The sequence below is a fragment of the Crocuta crocuta genome, unplaced genomic scaffold, assembly GCF_008692635.1.
Source record: "Crocuta crocuta isolate KB4526 unplaced genomic scaffold, BGI_CrCroc_1.0 scaffold159, whole genome shotgun sequence".
In the NCBI taxonomy this organism is placed as follows: domain Eukaryota; kingdom Metazoa; phylum Chordata; class Mammalia; order Carnivora; family Hyaenidae; genus Crocuta; species Crocuta crocuta.
The window spans coordinates 3,146,465-3,159,542 of NW_027533263.1; the positions used below are offsets into that span (position 1 = coordinate 3,146,465).

The 13,078-nt window shown below is 38.6% G+C and overlaps 1 protein-coding gene across 1 annotated transcript in view; it reads left to right on the top strand.

The window, feature by feature from the left end:
* Positions 1-57: 57 nt before the first annotated feature.
* The window catches only part of CYP20A1 (cytochrome P450 family 20 subfamily A member 1), a 63,564-nt gene continuing 50,543 nt past the window's right edge, over positions 58-13,078 (top strand). Inside the window, exons 1-4 of the mRNA XM_077747617.1 lie at positions 58-221; positions 3,236-3,285; positions 3,725-3,891; positions 6,389-6,531. Of these exons, the coding sequence (XP_077603743.1) occupies positions 150-221; positions 3,236-3,285; positions 3,725-3,891; positions 6,389-6,531 (432 nt within the window). The 5' untranslated portion in view covers positions 58-149. The remainder of the gene's footprint in view (positions 222-3,235; positions 3,286-3,724; positions 3,892-6,388; positions 6,532-13,078) is intronic.

The window sequence follows — 13,078 nt, forward strand, 5'->3', positions numbered from 1 at the left end:
ACCCCGCCAGCCCCGCCCCCCGGTGGGACCATTGGTTCGGAAGTGCCGCAGGACGCCTCCGCCCTCACGCCCATTCCGCAGAGCTGGCCAGGCTGAGGCGCGGCTGCCGGATCCCGGGACGTGAGACGTGGCTCCTTGGCGGAAGAGCCATGTTGGACTTTGCGATCTTCGCCGTTACCTTCCTGCTGGCGTTGGTGGCAGCGGTGCTCTACCTTTATCCGGTAACCGCCGTCTCGGCCCTGGGGATTCCGGCCGCCGCCCCAGCCTCTGTGTTGCCGCAGCGTGGTCGCTCTGCGCACTTTGGGCTGCAGGGGGCGGGCCTGAGGGGAGGGCTCGGGCTCCCGCTCCCGCTCGCGTTCCCGTTCCCGCTTCGCGCAGCTGCAGCTCCCGAGCACGTGAAGTCTCGCGGGGCACGCGCGGGCTGCGCTGGGAGGAGAGCGGCGCGGGCGGCTCGACGACCCCTCAGGGGCGCACGGTCAAAGGCGTGTGGCTGCCTCAGGGCTCAGGGCCCTTCTTCGGGGTCCTGCCTCCCTGCTCCCGGCACTGCCACGCCTTTATCCAGGCTGCGCGGGAAGTACTTTGGGGTGGCTTTTTGGCAGTAATCCTGCCAAACCCAGTTTCCATTTTCCAGTGCCTGGAAGGAATCTTGAGTGTGTGAGGGTGTTCCACTCCTTTGTCTTTTCTGAGGATTCTCGACGCTTTTTTTTTTTTAAACCCTCTCCTTTCCCCGCCTTTCCATCCGTCTTCCCTTTTGTTATTACTGAAATCCAAAGTCCTCACGACCCAGACCGGTCTTGCTCTTCTCACAGCGTTGGAAGCAGATGAGTTGTGGAATGAGCCCTGTGGTGTGTTAGTTCCTGAGCTTGACCTGGCTACTTTGCATTAGTTTTGAATCTTGTTCTTAGCCTTATATGCTTGCCTTTATCAGCCCCAGAGGGTGATTCTGAGAAAGGAGCTAGTAGATGAGTAATCATCCCTTAACCTGTCTACAAAACAAGGTGGTGTTTTCTAGTTTCTTCCCCTAATTGTAATATTAAACGTGACAAGTTTCCATTATGGGTGACAGTAGGACAGAATTATACAGTGTATAGATTTCATTGTTGTAAGTTAAACACAAGTGACATATACCTAGATAGCATTCTTGTAGTATTTAGCAGAAACTAAAAAACTCTATAGTTAGTACCATTCAATCTAGTATTTCTCTTTCGGCATGCATACCCCAAAGGAGAAAAAAAGTAAAGTCGTACAAAGGTTTTTATAGCACTACTTATATTAATGAAAAAACGAAAGAAAAGAAATAGCTGAGATGTTTTACAGCAGTATAGTAGGAAAATGATTAAGGAATTTCTTTAAAATTTTTTTTTAATTGTATTTAAAATTAAATTGTATTTAAATTTAAAATTAAATTTAAAAAACTTTTAATACTTATTTTTGAAGGGGAGAGACAGCATGAGCGAAGGAGGGCCAGAGAGGGAAAGAGACAGAATCCAAAGCAGGCTCCAGGCTCAGCTGTCAGCGCAGAGCCCAGTGCAGGGCTCGAACCCAGGAACTGAAAGGTCATGGCTTGAGCCAAAGTCAGACGCGGAACTAACTGAGCCATCCAGGTGCCCTTTCTACTACATGAGGGAATACAGTTTGGCCTTTAAATGTTCAAATATGTTGAGTCACTATGTTGTATGCATGAAACTAATATGACACTGTATGTTAACTGTACTGGAATTAAAAATAAAAAAAGAAATCTTTTAATTAAGATACAAAAAGTAAATTTTCAAGTAAAGAAATACTTATTCATTTACTTATGTAATGTTAGGGGAAAAAAGGGCAGAATGCCAGATAAACACTGATTAATATTAGTGAAAATCTTTGACAGAATTCAGAATTGATCCTGGAGTAAATATTTCAGGTTATTTTTTCTAGAAATATTTAGTTTACTTAAAAATTATGAAAAGCAGGGTCGCCTGGGTGGCTTAGTCGGTTAAGCGTCCGATTTTCGCTTAGGTCATGATCTCGCGGTTCGTGGGTCGAGCCCCGCGTCGGGCTCTGTGCTGACTGCCAGCTTGGAGCCTGGAGCCTGTTTCAGTCTGTGACTCCCTCCCTCTCTGACCCTGCCCTGCTCACGCTGTCTCTCTCTCTCTCCTAGAAATAAATAAAACATAAAAAAAAATTATAAAAAGTGGGGCGTCTATGTGGTTCAGTTGGTTAAGTGTCTGACTTCGGCTCAGGTCATGATCTCACGGTTTGTGGGTTTGAGCCCTGCCTCAGGCTCTGTGCTGACAACTGGAAGCCTGGAGCCTGCTTCGGATTCTGTGTCTCCTCTGTCTCTCTCTCAAGAATAAATAAACATTAAAAAAAATTATAAAAAGTCTTGTAAGAATAATATACTTGTCATAAGATAAAAACCAAGTAAAAAATAACATTGATTCCAAAACACAGCAGCTATAAACCCGACATAAAATTGTAAAATATTAAAATTTCCCATACTTTCCCCTAGTTCATTTTAGAGGTTGTTGCTTGAACAATTTGCTATGAATTATTTTATTATTTGTATGCCACATACCTCAGTGACTGTATGACCCTGACAATAATGACTACATTAGGGCCGCCTGAATGGCTCAATCAGTCAACTGTACAATTCTTGATTTCAGCTCGGGTCATGATCTCAAAGTTGTTAGATTGAGCCCCAAGTCAGGCTTTGTGCTGAGCATGGAACCTGCTTAGGATTCTCTCTCTCCCTCTCCCTCTTTTCCCTACTTGTGCATACTTTCTCTAAAATAATTTTTAAATGACTACATTAAAGCAAAAGATGACTATCATAATTGTACTTAGGTAAATTCTTTAATTAGAGAACAATTTAAGGAATGAAACCGTTGTTAGCATGATACTGATTTTTTTTTAAAGCCAAGCTAGAAGGGGCTATATATAGACTCAGAACAACAGCTAAAAAGGTACTTCATTATAAGTTAGTTGATGTAGAATGGATGTTAAGTTTTTCAAACTTGTTAGTTTAATTGACATGGTGGAAGAATATTAAGATTATTCTTTTAAATACAAGAACCCAGTTTTTGTATTTTAAGACATAACAATTCTCAACATCCAACCAAATTGGAAAGCCATCACTTAGTCCTGCAGATGTTTTGGCAAAATATCTGATTTATAGATTATATGCTTATGTATTATATATTAAATTATATGTTATAGACTAAGTCATTATACTATTTTTAAATTTCTCCTTAAGGCTTCTAGACAAGCTGCAGGAATTCCAGGAATTACGCCAACTGAAGAAAAGTGAGTAGTTATGTATTTATTTATTTTTTTGGAATTCAGTAGAGTTAACTCTTAATTTTTGGTATCAAAACTAAACTATATTTTTAGGTTACATAATTTAATTCCTTTAAATCACCCTATGATTCATTACTATCTCAAAATGAGATTTTGCAAAAAGTGGATCATTTTCCACTGTCTACTTGATGTTCCTTGTGTAGCTTTCTTCTTGGTTTGAATTGTTATAAATTCTCAAACCATTGAAAAATCCTAATCTAAATATAACTACGGAAAGTGAGAAGTCAAATTTAAGTTTTAGATTTTGCGGTAATTTGCATTTCATGCAACTCTGCTCTCATCAGTTGACAGAGTTAACTCAAAATCAGTTACTGTTTTTCTGATTCTTCCAAGTTAAATTTCTTATTTTTACAAGTTATTTTATCAATTGTTGCTCTTTTCTCAGAGATGGTAATCTTCCAGATATTGTGAACAGTGGAAGTTTGCACGAGTTCCTGGTTAATTTGCATGAGAGATATGGGCCTGTGGTCTCTTTCTGGTTTGGCAGGCGCCTTGTGGTTAGTTTGGGCACTGTTGATGTCCTGAAGCAGCATATCAACCCCAATAAGACATGTAAGTTTAATTTTTTTCTAATTAGCTCTTCCTTATCTTTTAAGAATAAACATCCCTATGTGAAGAGCATACATGTTAATGGGTGGGACCAGCTAACATTTATTAAATGTTTTATGTTATGTGCCAGGCATTATGCTAAGGTTTGTATAATTAGTATCTCACTGAATATACAGACAGTATTATAAGATGATTATTTTTCTCCTCAATTTATAGATTTATACAGTAGAATCCCAATATAAATTCCAACAGGATTTTTTTGGGAAAAAAAATAGTTCCAGGGTGCATCTGGAATAGTAAAGGTACTTGAACAGTCAGAAAACATCTAGAAAAGAATATTCATGAGGGGAATAATTGTACCATCAGGTAGAGCAATATGCTGTAAATCTAGATTAATTTAAAGACTCTTGTATTGTGGTAAGACTAGACAGATTGATGGAGCAGAGTAGGTAGTCTCGTAGACAAACCAAGCATACATGATAAAGAGAGCATTTTATGATAAAGGGGAAAGGTAATAAATGGTTTTGGAAAACTGGTTAGTTATTTGGAAAAACTAAATCTACATCCTTGCCTTACTCTTTATATCAAAATAAATTCCGTATTATTAAAATTTAAAGTCCTAAAAGTATTAGAATAAAACATGGTTAAATATTAAATTGGGGGTAGGTGTTGATAAACCTTTTCTTACTATAACATGAGATGTAGGAGCCGACAAGCACAAGACGGGTAAATCTGTCTTAAATTTTTATGTGAATGAGAAATTTCATTAAAATAAAAAGCACAGATTACTAGACATGACATGGACTGGTTGATTACTACATTTCTGTAAATTAAGAAGGTACCTTGAAAAAGTTTAAAAGAAATATGGGGAAACGATTTGCCACCCATATATATAAATAAAAACTAATAAAGTAAAAATAAAATGGAGATACAGAAAAGTGGGCAAAAACAAGGTAATGAAGAAAGAGGAAATAAAAATGGCCAATAAGCAAATGAAGATTTCAACCTCACTAATAATTAGTGGGATGCAAATAAAAGTTTTACCTATCTGACTTGGAAGATATGAAGAATATTGGCAAAATGCATTGTTGATAAGGAAATATGCAAACATGGAATGTAAATATTTTATAAACTTGGGAGAGTGGGTTGGCAGGATCTTTGACTTAGCAATACTGTCATAAGGAATTTATCATAAATTGATATTCATAAGAAAAGACATTAATATTATTTACCATAAAATTTTGAAGCAAAGTTAAATATTAGTGGCTGAATGAAAAAATATATTCAGGCCTTAATATAATGATGTATTTTGTTTATCAAATATCTGTATGGCCTAGTATATGCAAAAACTATTATAAGACTTCTACAGATATTAACTCATTTAATCCTCAGAACAACCTTATGAAGTAGACATTAGAGAAAACTGAGGTACCAAGAGGTTAAGTCATTGGCCCAAGATCCCCCAAGTTATTAGTGATAGAGCTGGGACTTGAAGGTAGGCAGTCTGGTCTGAGTTTGTGCACTTAATCACTAAGTTTTCCATAACATTGAAGGATGGCTCTGTCAGGAAATGTAAAGATGAGTAAAACCAGGCATGGTCCCTTCTCCTGTGAAGTTTATAGTATAATATTAGGGAGTGGGAGAAGCATGTAAACATTATTTAAATGATCACACTAATGAACTGGGAGAAGTGCTCTGAAAGAAGGGTTTGTGTTCTTTGCAAACTCTGACATTTTTCTGTTTCAATGTTAACAGCTGTTAAAAAAAAAAACTCATTGGGGCACCTGGGTGCCTCAGTTGATCGAACGATGACTCTTGATTTTCACTCAGGTCATGATCTCATAGTCATGAAATTGAACCTGGTTTGGAGCTCTAGGCTGGGCGTGGAGCCTTTTTGGGATTCTCTCTCCCTCTGCCCCTCCTCTTTCTCTTTCTCTCTCTCTTAAAAAAAAAAGGCAGTCTCAAAAATGTTTAACATTATCTCATCTTTCTGGTGAAATTTAGACGAATTTTCTTTTGTATTTTACTGTTGTTTTAATTGTTTACAATGACAGTGTATTTTTTTTTGTATGGAAGCAATATAGTAAATAAACACTTAAAAAATGGATGAAAAAGAAAAAATTTCTGAACTCAGCTAAATAATTTTAACTGTAAAACGTGACCATTACACACAAACAACAATTTTGCTTTTAAACCAGTGAAATGAGCTTTTTTAAAAATCAGAGATATTGTCACGTAGGTAGAAAATTTACATTAAGTATTAATTATTTGTAGTGTAATTGCCAGTCAGGATATTGTATTTTTGCCAGTTTTTATTGCCTCTTGAACTGTTCATATTTAGAAAAAATAATGAAGGGAGTTTGGAAAAAAGTTGCCATGCTCTTAGCTACAGTCACCTACCTCCTTGATCTCTTTGTTTTTTGCTAGAGTTTTTATAGTTGTTTTGTTTGTTTTCAGTTCTGTTGTCCACTTTGACTCAGAAATGTTTAATTTGTTTCAGCGGACCCTTTTGAAACCATGCTTAAGTCATTATTAAGGTATCAATCTGGTGGTGGGAATGTGAATGAAAACCACATGAGGAAAAAATTGTATGAAAGCGGTGTGGCTAATTCTCTGCAAAGTAATTTTGCTCTCCTGCTAAAGGTAAGGTGATAAGAAGTGTGGCCCAGAATTGTATAATACAGATGATAGTATATTTTTTACTATTAATGTGTCTTGTCTTTGCTACTTTTTTCTTACTTGTCTTTCTAAGCTGATTTTTATTCTCCTGAAATTCTGAAACAAAACAAACCACAATAAAACTTTTCACACCTGTACTCTTCTGTGTCAGTTGGAATGATCGGAATGGAGAGAACCTGAACAAAATTTCTCTGTCAATAGATTTGTCCTTTGTGTTTAGGCCAGACTCTAAACCAGTCCCCAAACCTGATCTAAGCTCACTTAAAATACATTCTCCTGTAAAAACTCCAGATTTACTGGGCCTCTGCATAGATAAAACTAAATCATACTGGGAGAGAGATCTGACATTTTTTTAAACATTTTTAAAATTTATTTTTATTTATTAAAAATATTTTTAATGTTTTATATATGAAAGAGAAATAGAGCATGAGCAGAGGAGGGGCAGAGAGATTGAGACAGAATCTGAAGCAGGCTCCAAGCTCCAAGCTGTCACTACAGAGCCCAACGTGGGCTTCGAACTCATGAGCATCGAGAGCATGACCTGAGCCAAAATCAGATGCTTAACCAACTGAGCCACCCAAGCGCCCCAACAATTGTTTTTTAAAAAAAATTTTTAATGTTTATTTTTTGAGAGAGAGTATGAGTTGGGGAGGGGCAGAGAGAGACAGAATCTGAAGCCGGCTCCAGGCTCTGAGTTGTTAGCACAGAGCCCTATGCAGGGCTCGAACCAACAAACTGAGATTGTGACCTGAGCCAAAGTTGGGCACAACCAGCTGAGCCATCCAGGCACCACTAGGGATCTAACATTTTTAAGATGTTCCACAAATGATTTATTTACAAAGTTTGAGAACAATATTAATCCATACTATTTACTTTTGGTCTGTAAAGATCCTTAGCCGAGCCCTGCGTGCTGACAGTTCTCTGTGTCCCAATAGGGGTGTTCCAAACCTTCACCCTTATTCTAGTATTGCTAATAAACCCCTTTGCTTGCTATAGGTATCTTTGCCTCCTGCTTTGCTGAGAGCATAGAATCCCTTACCTTTAAATTTCCTCAATATCCTATTTCCCCACAAACTCTATCCATCTCAATATTGTTCTTGTCATTTTAAAGCTTTAAGAACCCTTCTGTACAAAACTAATCCACCCATTGTGCTCTTTAAAAATAATGGAATTGGGGGATGCCTGGGTGGCTCAGTCGGTTAAGTGTCTGACTTCAGCTTAGGTCATGATCTCACTCACGGTTTGTGGGTTCAAGACCACGTTGGGCTCTGTGCTGACAGCTCAGAGCCTGGAGCGTGCTTCAGATTCTGTGTCTCCCTCTCTCTGTGTGCCCCTCCCCCACTCATGCTCTGTTTCTCTTTGTCTCAACAATAAATAAACATAAAAAAATAAATAAATAAAAAATAATTTAATTGAGGCACCTGGGTGGCTTAGTGGGTCGAACGACTAACTTTGGCTCAGGTCATGATCTCATGGTCTGTGTGTTTAAGCCCTGCATCAGGCTTGTGCTGACAGCTCAGAGCCTGGAGCCTGCTTCAGATTCTGTGTCTCCCTCTCTCTCTGCCTCCCCCCCACCTCTGCCCCACTCATGATCTGTCTCTCTCAAAAATAAATAAACATTAAAAAAAGTGTTTTTAATAATGGAATTTATAAAATTTATGGTTGCTGTAGAAAACATTAACTTTATTTAAAAAAATTTTTTTAATGTTTATTTTTGAGAGAGAGAGACAGAGAAACAGACAGAACACAAGTGGGGGAGGGGCAGAGAGGGAGACACAGAATCCAAAGTAGGCTCTAGGCTCAGAGCTCTCAGCACAGAGCCTGAAACGGGGCTCGAACTCATAGACCTCATGATCATGGCCTGAACTGAAGTCGGACACTCAACCAACTGAGCCAGCCAAGCACCCTAGAAAACGTTAACTTTAAAGAAATCATTCATAATATCACTATAGATGTATATATGGTTGAGATCATACTCTATGTATAATTTTATATACTTTTTCACCTTAAAATGTATCATAAACATTTTTCCATGTCATTAGAATTTTCCCAAAAATACCTAAAATTATGTTTACTTTTTTCTGATTCATTTTACAAAATATGGAAAAAATTAGGAAAGTCCTAAGGAAAAAATAAACGTTTTTAATGCTACCATACTCAGTGATAACCATGTTTAACATTTTAAAATACTTTCTATCATTTTAGTCTTTTCTGTACACAGTAGAATTTAATCAGCATCATACTATATTGATAGTTTCAGATTCTGCATTGTTTTTAAGATTTTATTTTTAAGTAATCTCTACATGCAAACTCACAACCCCAAGATCAAGAGTCACTTGCTTTACCGACTGAGCCAACCAAGTGCCCCTAGATTCTGTATTTTAATTTCCATCTTATTATAATGAGCGTTTTTATAACATTATTCTTTGATAATTACAGTTGAAAAGAATCTGTACTGTCAGTTTTACCTTTCAAATTGGACTACTTCTTTCCATCAGCACTGCCACCATCCTAGTTTAAGCTTCCATAATCTTACCTTGATTGCTTGTTTTTTTAACTTCTCTTTGCCCTTCTCCCCTAATCCATTTTCTGTCCTCTGCAGGGATTCTTAAACTCTTCTTCTTATGACACATACCCGTTGTACTTTTGGTGAAACCTATAGAGTCCATCTGAGAATAACATTTCAAAATGTGTAACTATAGGGCTGCCTACATGGCTCATCTGTTGGGCATCCGACTCTTGATCTTGGCACACAGATCATGATCTCTTGGTTCATGTGTTCAAGCCCCACATGGGGGCTCTGCATTGATGGAGTGGAGCCTGCTTGCGATTCAGTCTCTCCTCTCTGCCCCTCACCTGCTTTTATGCTCTCTATCTCTCTTAAAATAAATAAATAAACTTGAAAATATGTGTAACTACAAAGGAAAACAATATAATTATAAAAATATTATTTTTTAAAAGTTTATGATATATTAATATATGTAGATCATCATTATTTTTTTTAATGTTTTATTTATTTTTGAGAGCATGAGCAGGGTAGGGGCAAAGAGAGAGGGGGACAGAGGATCTGAAGCGGGCTCTGCACTGAGAGCAGTGAGCCTGATGCGAGGCTCAAACTCTCATATGAGAGCATGACCTGGGCCAAAATCAGATGCTCAATGGACTGAGCCACCCAGGTGCCCCTATACATCATTATTAATGCATTAAATAACAAGACCTAGCATTGTTTCTAGAACTTCCATATTTTTAATTAAGTTTTTTTAATGTTTTTTTTTGTTTTTTTTTTAGTTCTAGGAGAGAGAGAGACAGCGTGAGCAGGGGAGGGTCAGAGAGAGAGGGAGTCACAGACTCTGAAACAGGCTCCAGGCTCTGAGCTGGCAGTCAGCACAGAGCCTGACGCGGGGCTCGAACCCGCGAACCGCGAGATCATGACCTAAGCGAAAGTCGGACGCTCAACTGACTAAGCCACCCAGGTGCCTCTAATTAATTAAGGTTTTATATTTAATGGATTCTATTTTCATTTTTTCAAGTCTTACTTATTTATCTTGAGGGAGGGAGAAAGCATGACCAGGGGAGGGGCAGAGAGAGAGAAAGAGTCCCAAGCAGGTTCTACACAGTCAGTGCAGAGCCTGATGCAGGGCTCAGACTCACAAAGAACAGTGAGATCATGACCTGAGCTGAAATCAGGAGTGGACACTCAGCCGACTGAGCCACCCAGGCACCCCAATTTTTTATTTTTTTAAAGCTTTTACTTAAATTGCAGTTCACATAGTGTTATATAAGTTTCAGGTGTACATTATAGTGATTCAACATTTCCATATGTCACCTGGTAGTCATCACAATAAGTGCACTCCTTAATTCTTATCACTTACTTCACCCATCCCCCCACGTGCCTCACCTCTGGTAACCATCAGTTGGTTATTTTTGGTTTTTTAAAATATTTTTTTATTTATTTCTGAGAGAGAGAGACCGCATGAGCAGGGGAGGGTCAGAGAGAGAGGGAGATACAGAATCTGAAGCATGCTCCAGGCTCTGAGCTAGCTGTCGGCACAGAGCCCGTTGCGGGGCTTGAACCCACGAACCGTGAGATCATGACCTGAGCCAAAGTCAGACACTTAACCAACTGAGCCACCCAGGTGCCTCTCAGTTTGTTCTGTATACTTGAGTGTGTTTCTTGGTTTGCCAATGTCTCTCTCATTTTTTCCCTCCCTTTGCTTTTTGTTTTGTGTTTTAAATTCCACTTATGAATGAAATCATATGGTATTTGTCTTTCTCTGACTGACTTATATCGCTTATCATAATACTCTCTAGCTCTACCCATGTTGCAGATGGCAAGATTCCATTCTTTTTATGGATGCTTAATATTCCATTGTGTACATATATACCACATCTTTATTCATTAACAGTGAATGGACACAGACTATTTCCATAATTGGCTATTGTAAATAATGCTGCTTTAGGGCCACCTGGGTAGATCAGCCAGTTAAGCATCCAACTTCGGCTCAGATCATGATCTCACAGTTTGTGGGTTTGATCCCTGTGTCAGGCACCGTGCTGACAGCTCAGAGCCTGGATCCTGCTTTGGATTCTGTGTCTCCCTCTTTTTGCCCCTTCCCTGCTCTGTCTCTCTCTCTCTCAAAATAAATAACGAACATTTTAAAAACTTTAAAAACAAAACATAATGCTACTTTAAACATTGAAGTGCATGTATTCCTTGTATTCCTTGAGTAAATACCTAGTAGTGTGATTGCTGGATCATAGGGTACAAAATTTTCATTGATTGTTTGGTTGATTGGGGCATGGAGGCCAATGCAGGGCTTGAACTTATAACCTTTAGATCAAGACCTGAGCCTAGATCAGGAATTGGATGCTTAATCAACTCAATCATCCAGGTGCCCCCAAATTTCCATAACTTTAAAGTAACGATGTTATGAGGGACAAAATTACTATTTTGAGAGTTTTGTAATAAGTATAATTTGATGTGAACATACTTGAAATTTGTATCAATGACAATCAAAGGGCCTGTATTCACAATTGAAAGAAATGCTAAATTTCAATTAGAGGTTACACAAACTCCTAGATTCTAAGTAAAGACCCTTTTGTATCTGTGGACTTGAAATTCAAAACCACTGAGAATAGATATTTTCAAAATACAATTCTTATTTTAGTTTTTTTAATGTTTTAATTTATTTTGAAGGAGAGAGAGAGTGTGAACAGTAGGGAAAGGCAGAGAGGGAGACACAAAATCTGAAGCACGCTCCAGGCTCTGAGCTGTCAGTACAGAGCCCAAGGTGGGGCTTGAACTCATGAATCATGAGATCATGACCTGAGCCGAAGTCAGGCACTTAACTGACTGAGCCACCCAAGAGCCCCTGCAATTCTTAATTTCATTTTTCCCTTGATCAAAAACTTCCACCAGCTTACCTTTGCTCTTGGAACAAACTCCAGAACATTTAATGTAGTTTTAAAGGCCATTTGTGATTTTAGCTTGCCTACTTTTCCAGCCGCATTTCCCATCCTCATTTGTCCTTATACTCTAGCCACATTGGTTTTCTTTTAGTTTTATACCTTATTCTCTCCCATCTCAAGGTCTCTGTATATGTTGTTCTTGTTGCTTGGATTGTCTCCTCTAACCACCCACATACCTAGTAAATGCAAGTTCACCTTTTAGCTCTTAGTTTGAGTATCACTCCTCAGAGAAGCCATGTCTGATCATTCCACTGTCCCTAGGTAGGTCCCTAATTTTCCTTCACAACACTTTCCAATTTGTTAATTACACTTTGTGTAATTCATTGAATGTCTGTGTCCTAAACTGTATGCTCTATGTAGGGAAGAATGGACTATTCTTTATTAGTTACATCTGTATACTTGGCTCTTGGTATAGAACCTCAGTAAATATTTATTTAAACTAACCAAGTTAGGGGTGCCTGGATGGTTCAGTTGGTTAAGCATCCGTATTAGAAAAAAAAATTTTTTTAAACTGACCAGGTTAAAGTTCTTCAGTCATTGTCTCCTTTGTTTTTTCTATGAGTCTAACTCTTCTCTTAAAAAAAAAAAAATTTTTTTTATGTTTATTTTTGAGAGAGAGAGAGAGACAGAGCGCAAGTTGGGGAGGGGCAGAGAGAGAGAGAGGTAGATACAATCCAAAGCAGGCTCCAGGCTCAGCTGTCAGCACTGAGCCCAATACAGGGCTCAAATTCATGAACCGTGAGATAGTGACCTGAGCTGAAGTCGGATGCTTAACCAACTTAGCCACCCAGGCTCCCCATCCTCTCTCTAAAGAAATATGTATCTCGTGTTGCCTGGCCAACTCCTACTCTAGTCCCCAGTTTAGTTATGTACCCTTCTTCATGCACCTTTTTTAAACTATCATAACAACCTGACATGACAAAATTAAATTGATTTTCTTTTTTTTTTTAATGTTTTATTTATTTCTAGGAGAGAGAGAGACAGCATGAGCAGGGGAGGGTCAGAGAGGGAGGGAGTCACAGACTGAAACAGGCTCCAGGCT